The 17,409-nt window shown below is 40.8% G+C and overlaps 1 protein-coding gene across 2 annotated transcripts in view; it reads right to left on the minus strand.

Moving 5' to 3' along the window:
• Positions 1–298: 298 nt before the first annotated feature.
• The window catches only part of arhgef10 (Rho guanine nucleotide exchange factor (GEF) 10), a 62,479-nt gene continuing 45,368 nt past the window's right edge, over positions 299–17,409 (minus strand). For both annotated transcript variants that reach the window (XM_047344663.1, XM_047344664.1), the window contains 4 exons: positions 14,173–14,315; positions 11,030–11,204; positions 4,332–4,454; positions 299–2,239 (listed from right to left, as the gene is read on the minus strand). In XM_047344663.1, coding sequence (XP_047200619.1) covers positions 1,734–2,239; positions 4,332–4,454; positions 11,030–11,204; positions 14,173–14,315 — 947 coding nt within the window. In that variant the 3' untranslated portion in view covers positions 299–1,733. The remainder of the gene's footprint in view (positions 2,240–4,331; positions 4,455–11,029; positions 11,205–14,172; positions 14,316–17,409) is intronic.

Below are 17,409 nucleotides of genomic sequence, written 5' to 3' on the forward strand. Positions count from 1 at the left end.
GAAGAGCCGTATCAGGCTGAGTTCCCGCGGCCCCCTCAGGCACATTGCTAGTCTTGGCAGGTACTGATTGCTGCACACAAGCACAGTGGAGTAGAAGGCTAGAGTGAGTAAGGAGGAAAAAGCAATAATGACCCTCTATTTAGGTCTTTGTTCATCTCCCAATTCAAAGATTTTGAAAACTCTGCTCACGGTTTTCACAGGAATGAATGAAAAGAAAACCTAAAGATGGGTTATAATGTAAAACGGAGGAATATTCTTAAAACTGTTGCTTAAAAATAACTTCACAAATGTGCTAAAATATGCTTAATAAAACATTGTTTATAGAATTGTTAATATACATAGGTACATACATGTGTGATGAAAGTCTTTTTATCGTTTTTTTTAAAATATATGGGAAACAAACATGCAATAATGCAAAAAAAAAAAAAAAGAACTTCTCGGTGATAACATGTCTTCCTCCCTTTGTGAACAGAAACCTGGCCCGCCAGGGATGCACAGACGCCTTCTCAAAATAATTAAGCCATCAGAACTTTGCTTCTTTGTTTAAATCCCTTTTCTCCATTTCTAGAAAAGTCAAAGCTTTCTCTGACCTCTCAACCCATGCACACCTTATCTTGACTTAATACATTTTAGATTTATAACTCTGATCCTGATGGATGATCTAAACCATTCTTATCCTTCATGTCCTCCAAGCACCACAGTCATTACTTAACCGTTTCCTTTTCAACACTGATTTAAATACTACGGTCTAGCACAGACATCGAAGACAAATAACATGACTTAGCCACATCACAGAATAACATTAAACAGCATATACAATTAGATACCTTTCAGTTTTTCAAGGTATTTTCTCTTTTTTTACAGTAATGTTTCTCACAGAAGTATTTAAACCCCTTGCACTCTTTCCAAATTTAGTCTCATTACAGCCACCAGCTTCATCATATTTTATTGGCATCGTTCAATCCATCATCCAAGGATGGAAAGAATATGGCACAATTGCAAACCTAGGAAGATGTGCCCATCCACCAAATTTGCCAGGCAGAGAACCAGCTAAACATGAGGAATTCCCCAAAGAAAACCTGGCAGCAAATCACTTAGGAGTGGAGCAGAGGATCGCCTTCCAGCAGGAAAATGACCCTAAACATACAGCCACAGCTACAGTGAAATGGTTTAGACTGAAACATATTCATGTGTTAGAATGGTCTAATCAAAGGCTATTCTGTGTCAAAACTAAAAATGATTAAAACTGACATTATTTGAGCTTCTTTGCAAAGAGTTGAAGCTGTAATTGCACAGAATTTCATTAGTAATATATGTTGAAGCATCTGTATCATTTTCTTTCCACTTCCCAACTGTGTGCTACTTTGTGTTGGCCTATCACCAAGTATTCTAATAAAATACACTGAAGTGTGTGGTTGTTACGTAGCAACATGTGTAAAGGTTTCAAGGGTATAAATACTTCTGAAAGCCACCATAAATTCTTAGACCCATTTGTAGGTGTTGTAGCTGGAACATCCTGGTAATATAGCAGGAGGCAAAGATTTTGGTTTAAAATAGATCATTTAGTCATTTTGATTGACACAAAATACTTGTTGAAATGTTAGCAGACCACCATGTGACAACTGTATGCAGACAATTTGGTTTAACATGAACAACAAAAACATAAAAGGAACGTATGAGGAGGATTTTATAAATTTTCAGGTATTTAGACTAACACCACTGGGGTGTTGGTGTCACATATTCAATAATGGAATTTGCCAGATCAAGATGGTGGAGGTGTTATCCTCGTGGCGAGACTGTTTGGTCTTTTTGTTGACCCTGCGGTGCCCCAGGCCTCCAGACACAACTAGTAGAGAGCTGACATCCACCTTGCTTGAGCGGCGCCCCCTCTGGTGATGGGCGGGGTCATGAAGCAAGTCATACAAGGCTCCGTCCTCCGGGCCGTGCTCCAAGGGACCTTGTGAGGGGGCTAGGGAACCACAGGAGGAGGAGGACAGAGACTCCTGAAGAGCCATGGTGGTACAGCCCGCCTCTCCCAGCCACACCCCACGTCCCAAAGGAGGACTGGAGGCTGTAGCTGACACAAGCTGGGCACTCTCTGAATCCACAGACTCTATCTGCTGGAGTGAGGAGGAAGTGGTGGAAGATGGCAGGCTGGACGACCAGTTACGCACTGCTGTAGCCACGGTGAGGAACTTGACTGGCCCGTTGTGTGCATGTAATGACACCATTCCTCGACCTAAAGAAAAAGTCAAACAAGATGAATCCAGGTCTGTAAATAAGCTCTGTGCCCAAGCACTTACTGTAAATGTATGATGTATAACAAATATACAGTGCACAATCAAAAGCTTATGAGGAAAAAGCCTACCAAAAACCAACAAATTTACTGTATAAGACAGGTGGTGTGAAACCAGTGTGTTACTGGGGATACAGCCATGTGGCACTATTTCCAATACCAGCTGCAGGTCATTTGGGCTGAAGCTACCCCCTTCCATCATTCAGGGGATTACAGCAGCAAAGCTGATTTTCAAACCATGGGGGGGCAAATTCAGTGTGAACTGGTGGTGCACAATATCAAGAGGATATGTAATTGTGATGCTGATGTCGATTCTTTCTTTAAGATGCCTCCACCACTCTGTGATCTTTAGTATCTCAGCCTCTAAAATATGCATGTTATGTGGGCAATAGGTGGAGTTAGAATCAACCTATCTGGCCAAATATATCAACAACATCCAGAGTGGAAATAGGTGACATATAGTATCCCACCAAGTATTTGGTCCAAGCAGTCCTTTGCGATTGCTTTATTACACACTGATATTGCAATGACGATTGTGGTTCGATATATTGTGCAGCTCTAGTGCGAAAAACCCAATGGATAACGTAGAAAATTGTGAGCTGGATAGAACTTAACTGGATCTTCAGGGAGCTTTAAAAGTGTAGCATACACACTTACAAATGTTTGGAGGAGGTAAATCCTAATGGGGTGGAATTTTTGCTGCCTACGATTTTTTATTCCACTTCGGTTTCGTAGTTTCAAAAGCTAGACAACGATACATAGCAAGATTACTCAGCCCTTCTTTAAATCTGCCTAGCACATCTAAAATGGATCTTTTCAAATTGCTGAAACAGTGGGCAGCTATATTCTTTTGAGACCGAGCACTGACATTTTCACACAGAGACATTTCAAACCATCTACTTAGCCTTTAAGAGAAAAATAAAATTTATTATCTATAGTAAACTCCACATTTACTTTTTTATAAAATGATGTGTACTAGAGCTATCGGCACCTCTGCTAAATACTGTGATCTTTGACATTTCCTCTTTGCTTAACCTCTTGAGAATATCAATGCAGTCACGTGAAAGCCTGACTGATGTCCAATTTTTGGTTTTCTGGCATGGACCATCAACTTTTTATTTCAAATTCCTTTGTATTGCAGACAATCCATGACTCCAAGCACTCTGGCAAAGTTCCCAGGTTCAGACCCAAAGCATCACATAACCTCTACCATGCTTAACATCTTTTTCCACATGCTAAAAAACACACTCAATCTTAGTTTCATCTGACTAAAGCATGTGGTTTCAGTTAAAGCCCCATTAGCAGGTAGAAAACTTCATGTTTACAATTAGTAGGGACAGAAAAGGCTTTTTCCTAGCATGCATCTCAAACAGCCAGCTGGCATGTAGATAGTATCTAATGGTAGTTATGTAAACCTGGTGACTTCAAGATGCCACTCTTTGTTGCAGTTTTCCATCAGTAAACTCTCCTGTTTGAACTCCCTTACCGTCCTGCACATTGTGTGTGGTGCAAAATTAACTTCAGCGTAGTGGCCAGGGCTGAAGTTGGTCCTTGTGTGTTGTTGTATTTAAACGCCAGGGAAACGGAAAGAGATGGATTGCAGAATTTGAAGTCTCAAGCCTCTTTAAAGTAAGAGCTTTAGTTACATTTATTCAGTAGAAATTGTTAGGACTGTCAATATGTGTTGGACCAGTGACATTTACTTCTTAACGTGTACTCTTTCCCCCACTGAATAAATGCAATCCAATTAGAGGTTTGGTCTTTCCAAAGTTTCAGTCTTAGATTAAGCTACTGCAAACAAACATACATTTACTTTAGGGCTTTTTACACATCTTTATCAAACAAATGTTTACATGGCAGGTGTAACGCAAACTGCTAACTCAACTTAATTATGTATTTTCTAAAACCTTCATAGTACTCTGTGTCCTTTTCCAGGATGCTCCGAGTGAACATATATTAAAACGTACATCTTACACTAATTTCTGCAGCCCTGCTTGCACTTTGTGAAATATAATTCACTGTATTTCTGTGTTACCTGTTACTTTAGGGATCCCTTGTAGTCTAGGGACAGAAAGAGCCACAGTCACTCCCAAGTTAGTCCCTACTAGTAGCAAACCATGGCAAACCAGCAGACTGCTCACAGAGACTCTCTGGTTTCCTGCAGAAAAAGCAAAACAGGTTATTCTTACATTAATTAAAGTGTTTGATAGAGTAAATCCAAATATATCTGCATATAAAGAGGCAAGGCTTTGGCAAACATATCCTTCTACACAGGGGGTCTCCTGGAAAATTAGAAAAATGCACAGTTAATGATTCACTTCACCAAAAAGGGAAGGAGATGCTTTGTTTCAGTATGTGGCAGCATTTTCTGCGGCCATGATGTTCAAAGCGTGCTTGTTTCCAGGGCAACATGAAGAGGAGCGTGGATAAAAGCAGCCCTTTTCAAACGGCTGAACAAAGAAAAAATCAGCATTATGGCCAGCTTTGAGTCAAACAAACAAACACAAGCAGTGTTATGTAACTGGCTGAGTGAAGCGTAATGTTGTAATTAAGGAGGAAGAAGCTCTGCCTCTATTCAGAAAACTTATGGCTATTACAGCAGTACAAGCTGACAGGACCTTTTTCTTTATCTTCTGTTCAGAAAAATAACTGAAGCCTATTTGGACTGTAAAAGCTCCGATTGTTAAGTTAACAACACCTTTCAGCAAGGATGCCAATAAAATTAGGCAGCTGGCTGTCCTTTTAAATACGAGCAACTTCGGCCATTCAACGCATAAACTCTTTCATGGAAGCTTTTTGAATAATCAGCTATGCCACAAATGATACGTTAATAGCCGAATATTTTTATCATATTTGTAGGGATACAAAAAGATTCTTACAGTTTGCTAACACAGTCTTTTCCGGGCCTGCTTCGTGGGAGGTGAGACTGCCATGAGACATTACTGCTGTAACAGCTTGACTTGAATTTCCTCCCTCAAAGTAATCCTCTTGGGGTTTTTGAAAAATTACTGCTGGTCTATGTGCCTGACACCCCCCCATATCCCGCCTTGTACCCACCCCCGCTTTACTAGTGCTGACCCCGTGCATGGGGCACACACGCCAGGCTGACATACTTCTTAAATTCCTGTCAGATAGGCAGGCTGGTACAGTTTAACACAAACATCTTGCCCACATGTGCTTCTAATGAGGGCTCAGAGTCAGGGGAAATGCACAGATTTCTGGTCAGAGGCCTTGGTCAACTTCCTCCTTTCATAATATTTGGAGTTCCCCACTCAGAGGGTGAACTAAAATAAACCCTAAGAAAGCATCAATACAGCCCTGCCAGGCCCTGATCCTGCAGGAGAGAATTTCTTTGATCCAGACCAAGACCTGACAATGAGCAGCAGGAGGGAAGAGTAGATTTCAAAAATTACAAAAACACGCCCCATCAGCCATTCAGTCAGTCTAGAAATAACTCGGATCAGCACATTGTGAGTAATTGCCTACTGCTGTAGCTGTGACCCAAAATCTTTTCCTACATACACAGAAACTGCTACGACAACAAATTGAGTAGCTTTAACCAGAGATTATATAAAAAAATTGTCACTCAGTTTGTTGGGTTTGACAACGGAGTAGAACAGAGTTGCCAACTTCTTCATTATTGTGTCCAGTTAGCCCCTAAATTAACTGGTACCTCCATTTCGTACCAATTGGACCTCGTCTTTTGAGTTGTTTTTCGATGCATTAGCTGAAATATGCAATTTTCTTTTTGTTTTTAACCTTTTGAAAATGATTCGAAAAATATTTCAATTACAATACTGTATGTTTTTCTGTCATTGTTTTCATTGTTTGTTTCATCAATATGTCCTATATCTGCTTTAAGATGCCTGCAACAGCAGTGGTGGAAAAACAGAGAAACATGGAGGTGTTATTTACCAGCCCCCTGATATTTGTGTCCCATTAGACCATGCATGGCTGCATATTTAGGTCACACAGCATGAGACAAAGGCAGACCTTCACCGTTGCAGCCAGCCAGCCACCATCCTTATTGGCATGATCACAAAGCAATCCAATCCCATGGTGGACTACTATCTTCAGTTTGTTGGACAATCTTTCAAAGTATTAGTCCTAATTTGACTGTAATAAATAAACCTTTTCCCTTTTCCATAATGACATGCTTATTTTGATGCAGATTGCTTGTCCTGGTTTATTTGTGAAATTCGGTAGAACCAACTTTTCTCCAAATGATTGCTATTACAGCATATTAGTCATCTGTGGGCATGCTGCTTGGATAAGGAACCTCTGTCTGAAAAGGAAGGAGTTGGCAGAATTGCTTCGACGTGCATTAACATGAGAAGGATAACTCCACCTGGAGCACCTCCTTGAATCAACTCTGCACCATTGAAAAAGCCAGTCACACTGAGGACAACACCCTGTGCTTTTTTAATTTTTTTTATTTCTCAGAAATAATATTGCCGAATCAGCAGTGGTCTTGGCTGTGCTGAAAAGTCATAATCCCATTAGAACTTCGTACAAACTGGAGAATCATACCTCAGTGTAATGTAATGCCTTGCTATCTTCTTTATAAACAGATGATGTTATTCCACCTCTGTGAATAAACAGCAATGTGGTGCAGGATTGCACGGGAACCAGGCCTCACTCTTTCCTTCTAACACACAGATTGCAGTCAATCCACCCAGTCCAGTTTGGCTCGCATTCCCAGTTACATCAGAGTTTGTGCAGAAGCAGCAACATTTTGGGTCTCGCTATGTTCCTCAGCAGCCATAAGTGTAACACAAATAGCAGGAAATGACAAAAACGGAGGCAGACAGGAGTTTGTGCAACGTTTTTGCTAAAATATCCAGAACTTTGTTATTGTTGCTCAACCTTGCTCACAAAAAACTTAAGACTTCCATGCAGAATGACAGTCTCCAGTCCCAATATCATTATAAGAGGAAATGAGCTATTGATGGCTCTGCCCAAAATATGAACACTTTCATGTCTGTTGGTTTGTCCCAGAAGCAGCTTCCTCAGTGGCATCAAGGATTCTATTAACCAATAGACATGGTGAGGTCCCACAACTGATCGCTTTTATCACCCACATCCGTCAGACAAAGAGCACTTCTACTTCGTCCTCTAAGAGGTGGACATCATATGGACGCTCAAACACAGTACATACTCCAGGCAGTGTGTCAGCTTCTACATATTTACGTTAATTTGGACTTTTTCTTTATCCCTTGATCATTTGAAGTTACTTCCTGAGCGTAATGTGGTGTGGGCCAAAGCCAGAAAAACACATGCTAACTCAGATTGAAAAACGTCTTAGGAAGCTCCACAATGAATGCATTGTGGCAATAACAAATGCAAAGGCTGTATATTGTATTTCAGACATTTCAAAAAATTAAAAAAAACTATACTAAACTAAAAATTATTTGACTTAAAACACTTAAGTCAATATATGGAAAAAAATACCATGCCAGTGGTCCCAGTCTAAATAATTAATGATCAACCTCAACAGAAAAGCTTCTTAAGGCTTTCTGTTAAAAGATTTTAGAAATTAGCTCAAATCAATAACAGGTGAGAGCTATAAGAAACTGGTGATCTGAAATCGGACAGAAAAATCTCTAATCGGTGTGTCTCTGGTACAGACTGAAGCAAAAACAACAAATAGAGAGAGAGTAAAAGCAGCTACGACTGAATGGTTCACACTTCCAATTGCTACCCACAAAAGCAGCAATGCTTTTAGGTCGTGTGTTTTTGGGTCATGCTGATATAATGCAGCAGATTACAAGATCCACAGCAGCAGGTCACTGATGATTTCAGGCACAAACACGTGTGATATAAACCTAATGTTTTACTTTAAGCCTAAATGCTAGGAACATGTCCTGGTTTCGAACTGCATGGAGTATTTTGTGTCTTAATGAAACTGCTAAAAGATGCATCCAGAGATAACAGCAGGCCTCCTGGTGCTAAAGGACATATCCAGATATGCAAAGCTGTGTTTAAGTAGAACTCAATTTTTTTTTTGGCACAAACTCCATGCTGCTTCCAAAGTCAATTTTTCTTGAGTGTTCTCCTTTAAAGCCCTTAAAATAAACATTTGCTCTCCACAATAAAACCCATCTGGATTCGAATCTTCTATGAGCCATGGCTCATTTCCCTTAGTTCTGACAGTGCAGTGCAGATAGCACAGCTTGTTAATGATAGGTTTACGGCTGCACTGCCTTACACAATCACAGACTAAGAGGTGACCCATTTTACCAGAAGGTTTTAAAGGAAAGAAAACTGTTCCTTAAAGAGAAAAGACAAACCACTGTTCTCATAATGCCTGCTTTTACTAGTTTCGCTTTATACTGCATTTGTCGGCTTGTTGAAGGTATTTGAAACCACAGAAACTTTGACATTTGGTTTTCTGTTCTCTGTTAGTCCTAAAGTAGGCTTTTGCACAGTCAACATAATCACAACTAATATTCTGTTCATGCATTACTTTTTGAATAACATTCTTTTTATCTGGTTGGACAGTTATTTGCATGATCAATTTTTCTTCTTCCACAAAGGTGAAATTTATTATTGAAATTCAGGCTTGTTTTCTTGTTAGACGGCCAAAATCCACATCACACAAAGCTGCCTTCAAAATGAGTAGCAAAGGACAACCTGTGTCATAAAACCCTATGAAAAGAGGAAAAGAAGTGGGTCTTGGTTTATTGCCAAAGAAGCTTTTGAAAGGGACAAAAGTGTGAAAAATCTCTGTAACAGAAGCTGCCTTGATGTGAATCTATGCTGTGGTCAGCTGATACCTGGGTCATGATTTGGAGTGCACTTTTAAAATGTGAGAATGAAACCTCTGTCATAGAGTTGCTGAAATAACTATCATTTGCTGTTGTATATAAACCTGATATAGGCCCTGTCCCAATACCCACACTCCACCCTACGCCCATCTATGAAGTGTGTACTTTGTACAAGTGCATGTAGGGGTTGAAGTGCGCAGGTTACAAGCGTGCAAAATTGGAGAATTGGGACAGTAGGGGTGCACCATCGACTTGCACCTCTGCACCGTAACTGCAACTTCAAAAAGGGAGGGAACCAGCGCTGTTTTCACAGTCTTGATGCTAAAAAAAACGATTTAAAACTGCAACAAGCAATTGTTTTGAGGAGAAGAAAGTGCAGGAAGCGAAGGAGGCTTATACACTAGACTCTCACCGCGCCAGTGTTTGTTTGAAAGGTAACTTCATTGTTCTGGCCTACTGACTGCCCAGACTCACCCTGAACCCAATGGTTTCTTACAATGTTGAGCCTGGAAAACCAGTAAAAAAATATATTTGTCGGCTTGCTGTCTAAAGTTTACGCAGTTCTTATTATTCTGATTTGATGGCTGGTTACGTTGACGGTTGTGATTGGTTTTTGCTCAGCAGTGAATTGTGGGTAATATACTTCGGCGAAGTCCGCTTAGATGTGGGCTTCGCCGAAGGGTGGATGTGGGGCACAAAGGGGGTGGGGCTAAGGACGACTCTGGAGAATTGGGACACACTACGCACTTGAACCCATCAACGGGAACGCGCAATTCAGGGACACAAGGGTGGAAGTGTGGGTATTGGGACAGGGCCATAGAGTGTTTAGTTTTTGTCAGGCCTATAGATTAATTTACGGAGTAATGTATGATATCAAAAATAGCAAGGAAGTTTTAAATTTGGTAAGAAACAGTGAAACCAAATCTTCAAATCCTATGAAAGGCTTTGGACAGCACATTCCTTGCTCATTTCCAGACCACTCAGTGAAGGGAAAACTGGTGAGATGGGCAAACAATACTGTCTGTCAGTGTAAAGCAATCCAATAAAAAACTAGAGTATAAAACATCTTTACTTTAGCATTATTTGCGAGAGAGAAATTTATGGCGTTGTGCGTTTAATCAGGTAAAAGCAAATATTTTGCCCCTGTGGGAAACGTGGCTAATCAGTAATGCAATTTCAAGTCTTTGCATGAGTACATGCAGCAGCAAGTGTTTGATCAGTCCTACACGTCTGTTTGAATGAAGAAATCTTCTAAAACTTCGATTTGGCAAACAACAGCAGAAAAATATTAGGGATAACAAAAACAGCATAAAGTCAGAGTGCCTTGCAAAACTATTTATATCCCTGGAAAGTTTTTAATATCCACAATTTATGTGCTAGACCAGCAAAACATTAACAACCAGCACACATAAATGAAAAGTGGTAGGAAAATGATTAATTGAATCTTATAAATATCTGAAAAGTGTGGCAAGCCTTTATAATCAGCTAAGTAATCAGCAAAGTAAATATTTTGTAGTACCACCATCACTGCGATTCCAGCTACAAGGTTTTTTTGAAACTGATATTTTCACAAAGCAACTCGGTTGTCATTTAGATTTAGCTCTGGACTTTGACTCTGGTTGCAAATTTATCCTGTTGAAAGTTGAACCTCTACCCTAGCATTAAGTCTCCTAAACCCTCTAGCAGGTCGTCTCCCAGGATTGGGCTCAATCCTTCTTCCCATAAGATTTAACCAGTTTCGCTGTACCTGTTGACGAGGAGCATCCCCACAGCTTCATGTGGCCACCACCATGTTTTAGGGGCATGGTTTGTTCAGGGCGATGTGCTGTGTTACTTTTTAGCCATATATTGTGTTTAGAAAAAGGGCTTCTGGGTGTATTTGGAAGTACAAACTAAATTAATTCTTATGCTTCATTTCTTTAATGGTATGTTTCAGATAAAGTCTCATTTAGGTCTACAGCCTTACCAGGCAGGATATTGTTGACGGTTGTGGCGATGTTTATGTCCTGCAGGTGCTCCAAGGTTTCAGTGTGGAAGAGGCGCAGGGTTGAACCGGAGCTGAACGCGATCCAGATGCCCACCCCGGCCACCACCATGTGAGACACCACCATGCCCTCTTCCTGGTGGGCCTCCAGCTGCCTCTAGATGGGAGAGACAGAACAAGGTGATGATATTTTACAAAACCAAGACACATCAAATTAAGACTGAATCATCCTTTCTTTTCATGACTTTGAAATATAATTAAAGTGAAAAGCTCTGAAAGCTACAGTACCTTTCACTGTTATAAAATGAATTATAATTGGAGTGAAACTGATTATATGAAATTAGAAATGAATGTCATTTGTTTATTTTCCCATACAGTGCCTTTAAATGTGTTATGTTATGAATTGCTGCTATACAGTCAGATTGAGTTGAATCAAAACATAGCTTTTAGACAAATAAGGAAGCTACACAATCTTAATTATCAGAACATCATATAAAGCTAAATAACTCTGTATTAAACAATAACTGTCACAAGCTTTAATTCCCATTCATTAAAAAGAAAAATCACCATCAGCACAAATATTGGTATCTCTGCTGTCAATCCTTTCCACAGTCCCCTTTTTACCAACAGGACAACACTTGTTCTATAACCTGTCACGGTTGGAGACTCTCCAATGATGGTGCAGGTTCTCAGTCATCCAAGACATGATAATCCTAAATGCTCAAGTAGAAGAAAACTGGACTTCCTCCATATCTTGAAGATGTCTCACCACTTACCCAAAATGCCTCTTTGTTCTGAACATGGTTGGAAGTAGCAGGCTTATGGGTTGTATTTAGAACAATGGGGCCATTAGGGTCACTAATGGGGCCATTAAGGACATGATGCAACCCTCCATTCAGTTCACAATGTTTAGCTCACTGTCACTTGACGATCCCATCGCTATATTTAAACAAGTGTCCCGATACCATGAGATATAAATGAACTGCTAGGTCTTGACCTGATGAGTTTGCTCTTCTGTGTTCGGTCATCCAACTGTTTTTTAGTTTCCTCAGCGTATAGGTCTGAACCTTCCTTGCTGCACTGGACTTCACATACCACACCCATGAGCGTGTGTTTGGGTGTTTGAGGTTCTGGGTGGACCAATCTTTGCCTTAGAGTGCTGCTTAAAATTGGTCCTTCTTAGTTTCTTGGATACCTAAGCTACATATGGAATGACAATGTTATTCAGCCTCTTCTTTTTTCTTTTACTGGACTGAGGCAAGTGCTATTTTAAAATCCTTCACATAAGCTTACTTAGGTTACCAAAGACATGACAGGAGAAGAAATCCAGTTAACTTCTGCATGAGCACTTAAGAGTCATCTCTTATGCTCTTTTCTCTTCAGCTCACCCAGGTTTTAATAATATTTTGGTCTGGGCTGAGATAACTATGGAAGGTTTATTTTGTCTCTGGTGAAACATGTCTGTGAATGTTTTAGACAATTATTCTACTCAAAGGTCAACTAGTGACCCATTTTCAATGAAACTGTCAAGGCCAACAGATTTTTCTTAACGTACATCTATTTCAAAGAGTTCATAATGCCATACACTCTAACATAAGAGAAATAGGCCTAGAGCATCATAGATCCACCACCGTACTTTACACTGGACGTAAGGTGCTATTCCACAAATTCATTCTTTGTTTTAGGCTTAACTCAAACAGTGTTTGCTGCAGAAAAGCTCAATCTTAAAAAACAGCTTTTTGTGTTTTCTATGCATTGTAGGAAGATAAATGAGTCCTCATCCAGTCCTTGTGAGCTAGAAGAAACCAGCTCATAAATATAAACAAGGAAACAAATGACTCATTACAAGATTCTAATAAAAATTATACAGTTATATATCCGTGAAATTTAATCTAATAGGAATGTTAAGGATAGCAATAACTGTACCACTGGTGATTTTGTTTATTTTAGGATTATTTTTCAACTAAAAAGATGTTAGATTTTTCCAAATCTTTCAGTGAGAGTTTGTGCTACTAGACTAACGATGAATGTGTCTTGAGACGTTTTACACACCATTAGCAGGGTGCTAATAAATGTGAAGGGCACTGTAATTGTGGAGGTGTTTGCAGAGCATTTTATATTCTGCCACTTGTTGACTGTGCATGATGAACAACCTGCAACACACTAAATCCTTGCTTAGACTATGCTATGTTAGTGGCTGCTATGTCTGCACAGCTTTACAGACAAAATAAAACATAAGAACATTTTTTAAATATTTAAAACAATTTGAAGAGACCAGCTGGTGAATTTATTTTATGTATATCACATTTTCATCCATGTAGAAGGACACAAATCATTTTAAATAGTGTTGAAATTTTTTTATTTTGCGTGTAGACATGTAGTAGTTGTTAGCATGACTTCATATTACATAATCTCAAATGCTGCTTAACATGTGGGTGGATTCAATCTTGGCAACAAAGAATCAATGTACAAGGATTTTAGAGCAGATTTTAGACAAAAGCCGACGTTAGAAAATCTGGATGTCCTACATTTTAGATTGCCAACACATATAAACCAAATCCACATGTTTAATGTAACACTGAGACTTTTGCCCTCTTTTCTGTCTGACTTTTAATTACTACTCTGGACTAACTGTAAGTCCTGTGTGAAGAAAAGAGAGCTAACAAGCAGGTGGTCCAACATAATGAGCTTAATGAGGCTAAACCCATTATAAGTGAGTGCATGTCACAGGAATGTTACTATTCCTGGATGCACAGCAGGTGCTCCCATTTCATAAACCAGTCTGGGACTTGCATGAAATGCCATTTGCAAAGGTTTTCAGGAAAAAAAAGTGAGGAAAAAATGGCTGCTTAAATTGCATATAATTTCTTCCTTCTGCACGTTATGATCTTTATTTTTTTTGTCTTATCTCTTAAGAGAGGCTCAGACTTCTTACATTCATAAAAGAGATAGAGTGATGATATCTTTCTTTGCTACAGCTTGTTTACTGAGTGATTTACACAAGGTAACTGGGAGAGATGCACAGATAAGATGATATCTCAAACCCAATTTATCTTTTAAATCACCCTGTCCATGAAGAAAAGATTGTAAAACCAGCCGAACAAGATTCTGATTGGGTTACATACCTCCACACAGTGTGTGTGAGTGCTGATGATAAGAACTTGTCCACCTGAAGAGGCCCAGAGTTGATCTTCCACAGCCAGCATGGCCTTAACTGGAAGGACTCCTAGCTTCAATAACTTGGGCTTCTCAAAGCTCCAAGAACCATCTGAGAGAGCAAACACAATACAGCCAATTCCGAACATTATGATTTTATTCAACATGTACAAAAAATACAACACACCTCAGATAATAAATCCTATAAAAGCTCTTAAATTGGAATTAATAAAACAAAAAAACATAGTCTACAATTTATCCAATTTAAAAATGTTATTCTTTTCCAAACAGAAATTTCTAGATTTCTTCCTGCAGACTACCAAGAACACTCCGGGTTTTAAATATATCTTCTTCATATCATAAAACTGCCAAAAGTGCCACAATGCAATACGAAGTCAATAAGTTGTAAAATAAATATTTATGTATGTGATAATTTAAATATACCTGGAAATTTTTACATTAAATAAATACAATGAATTTTTACATTTTAAATATTTTATTACATATTTAAATGTGAAATAATTCATGAAAGTGCATTATTATTTTAAGTAAAAAGCATTACAATTATTTAAATATTTTATTTTATTTGTTTTATAGTCCTGTGTTGCAACAAACCAACAAACACCTTAAATGTCAAAGTCAGTGGGCGGGGCAAACACTGCAACGGACTAGGTGAGTCAGTGGGCGGGGCAAACACTGCAACGGACTAGGTGATTGGTCTACAGTTACATTTTAACCAATCAGATGTTAGTTTTTATTTGATTAGCCATGGTAACTTTAGGTTACTTTCGTAACCCCGGTGCTCTGAGTAGCATGAGTGAGTGTCACATTGGGGAACGCCCTCGGCGTGACTTCATCAGAAGCTCCTATTGCATTACGCCAGCCACAATTGGCTGGAAATAAGCCTGTCAGTGTCAGAGAGGGCAGGGTCCCTCCCCCTATTTATAGGGCTGTCGCTGCACTGATAGTTTATTCAAAACATTCACCTCTTCCTCGCAACGTCAAAGCAAGGAGGGTGACTTGGTGAGACACTCACTCATGCTACTCAGAGAACCGGGGTTACGAAAGTAACCTAAAGTTCTCTTTCATAGCATTCGTTTCGTGTCTCACATTGGGAACGAAAATATACCGACTCCCATATTGCTCAGCAGATTACACACTGCATGTCAGCAGATTGTAAAACAATCAATCACAGTTCTCTATAGCGCTCGGTGCCACACCGAGTACTGAATGAGCCAGCGATGATGCTGTGATGTCTAGTTTGTAAAACCGAGCAAAAGTGTGAGGAGACGCCCAGCTTGCAGCAGCACAAATCTCTTGTGGAGATACTCCTCTGAGCAGGGCCCATGAAGAGCTTAAGCCCCTAGTAGAGTGGGCAAGCAGGCCCTCTGGAGGCTGAAGCCCTTTTGAACTATAGGCTAAGGAGATTGCAGCAGTGATCCAATGGGCGAGCCGCTGTTTTGACACCGGTTTCCCATAATGATTCTTAGCCCAGGAGACAAACAGCTGGTCACTTTTCCTGACCTGTTTTGTTCTCCCTAGGTAGATCTGTAAAGCACGTATCGGACAGAGGTTGTGCAGCTTCTCCTCTTCCTGTGAGGAGAAAGGAGGGGGATGAAAAACCACCAACTCAATTGGAGAATATGACCCCAACACTTTAGGCTCAAAAGCAGGGTTGGGGAGCAAAACCACCCTAGTTTTGTCAGGAGAAAATTTTGTGCAAGAAGGATGCACTGATAAAGCATGAATTTCTCCCACACGCTTAGCAGAGGCCAGTGCCAACAGGAGTGCTGTTTTTAGAGCTACTATCTTTAATTCCACCTGATCCAATGGCTCAAGGGTGGGCTAGTGAGAGCATCCAGCACTAGTGGCACATCCCATGATGGAGCAGTGGGTCTTGAAACGGGGAGCTTCCTGCGAGCCCCTCGTATGAACCGGCCAACTAATGGGTGCTGTCCTGCAGTTTTTCCTTCAAAACCTACATGGCAGGCTGAAAATGCAGCTAAGTAAACCTTAATAGTGGAAAAAGCTTTTCCCTTTTCAATCAGGTTCTGTAAGAAGGCTAAAATCACCACCACAGAACACTGAAAGGGGATTTCTTGAATTTCAGAGCACCGTTTTTCAAAAACGGACCATTTGCGCTCATACAAAGATCTTGTAGCAGGCGCTCTGGCATTCTGTATTGTTTCAATGACATTCTGAGGGAGACCTACAGATTGCAGATTGAACTACTCACGGGCCAAGCCCACAGAGCCAGATTTTCTGGGTGGGGATGGAATATTTGTCCTCGTGCCTGAGACAGCAGATCCCTGCGTGCAGGAAGATGCCACGGCTCCTGGCAGAGGAACTGTGTTATGTCCCTTAACCAGTGTTTTGCTGGCCAATGGGGTGCAATAAGGATCATTGTCAGGCCTTCTGCTCGTACCCTGGCTAGCGTTGGTGCAATGAGAGCTATTGGGGGAAACGCATAGAGCAGAACACGAGGCCAGGTGTGGGCTAGTGCGTCCACCCCCCAGAGGTGCGTTCTGATCGTGCAGGGAGAAGAACAGGGGGCAGTGATTGTTCTCCTGTGAAGCAAACAGGTCCACTGATGGATGACCGAACTTCTGCCAGACCAGCCTGGCCACCTCCGGATGGAGCTTCCACTCTGCATACAGAGGATTCCCCCTGGAGAGAAGGTCTGCTCCACAGTTCAGTACTCCTGGGATGTGAGTGGCTCTCAATGACAGAAAATGTCTGCTGCTCCAAATTATTAGTTTGTGAGTCAGCCTGTGGAGCCTCAGTGACCTCAGACCTCCCTGCCTGTTGATATAAGCCACCACAGTGGTGTTGTCTGTTCTGATCTGCACGCGGTGTCCCCTCAGGATAGGGAGAAAATGTTTTAACGTCAAGTGAACAGCCATCAGCTCCAGGTAATTTATGTGAGCTGACAGCATGTTTGGGCCCCAAGACCCATTCACCATTTGTCATTCGCATATACCTCCCCAGCCCGACAGGGAGGAATCCGTCGTGACCACCTTTCTGTTTTGCACGACTCCGATCGGAACACCCTCGGTCAGCATATCGGCATCCCGCCAAGGACGTAGTGCTCTTGTGCGGGCTGTGGTGACCCTCACTCTCTGACGGAAGTGTGGGTTCAGCCTCTGATGAGAGGCCACCCATCGTTGGATCCCTCTCATGTGGAGCCGTCCCAGCGGGACTACTAC

Source organism: Girardinichthys multiradiatus, chromosome 19, assembly GCF_021462225.1.
Source record: "Girardinichthys multiradiatus isolate DD_20200921_A chromosome 19, DD_fGirMul_XY1, whole genome shotgun sequence".
Lineage (NCBI taxonomy): Eukaryota > Metazoa > Chordata > Actinopteri > Cyprinodontiformes > Goodeidae > Girardinichthys > Girardinichthys multiradiatus.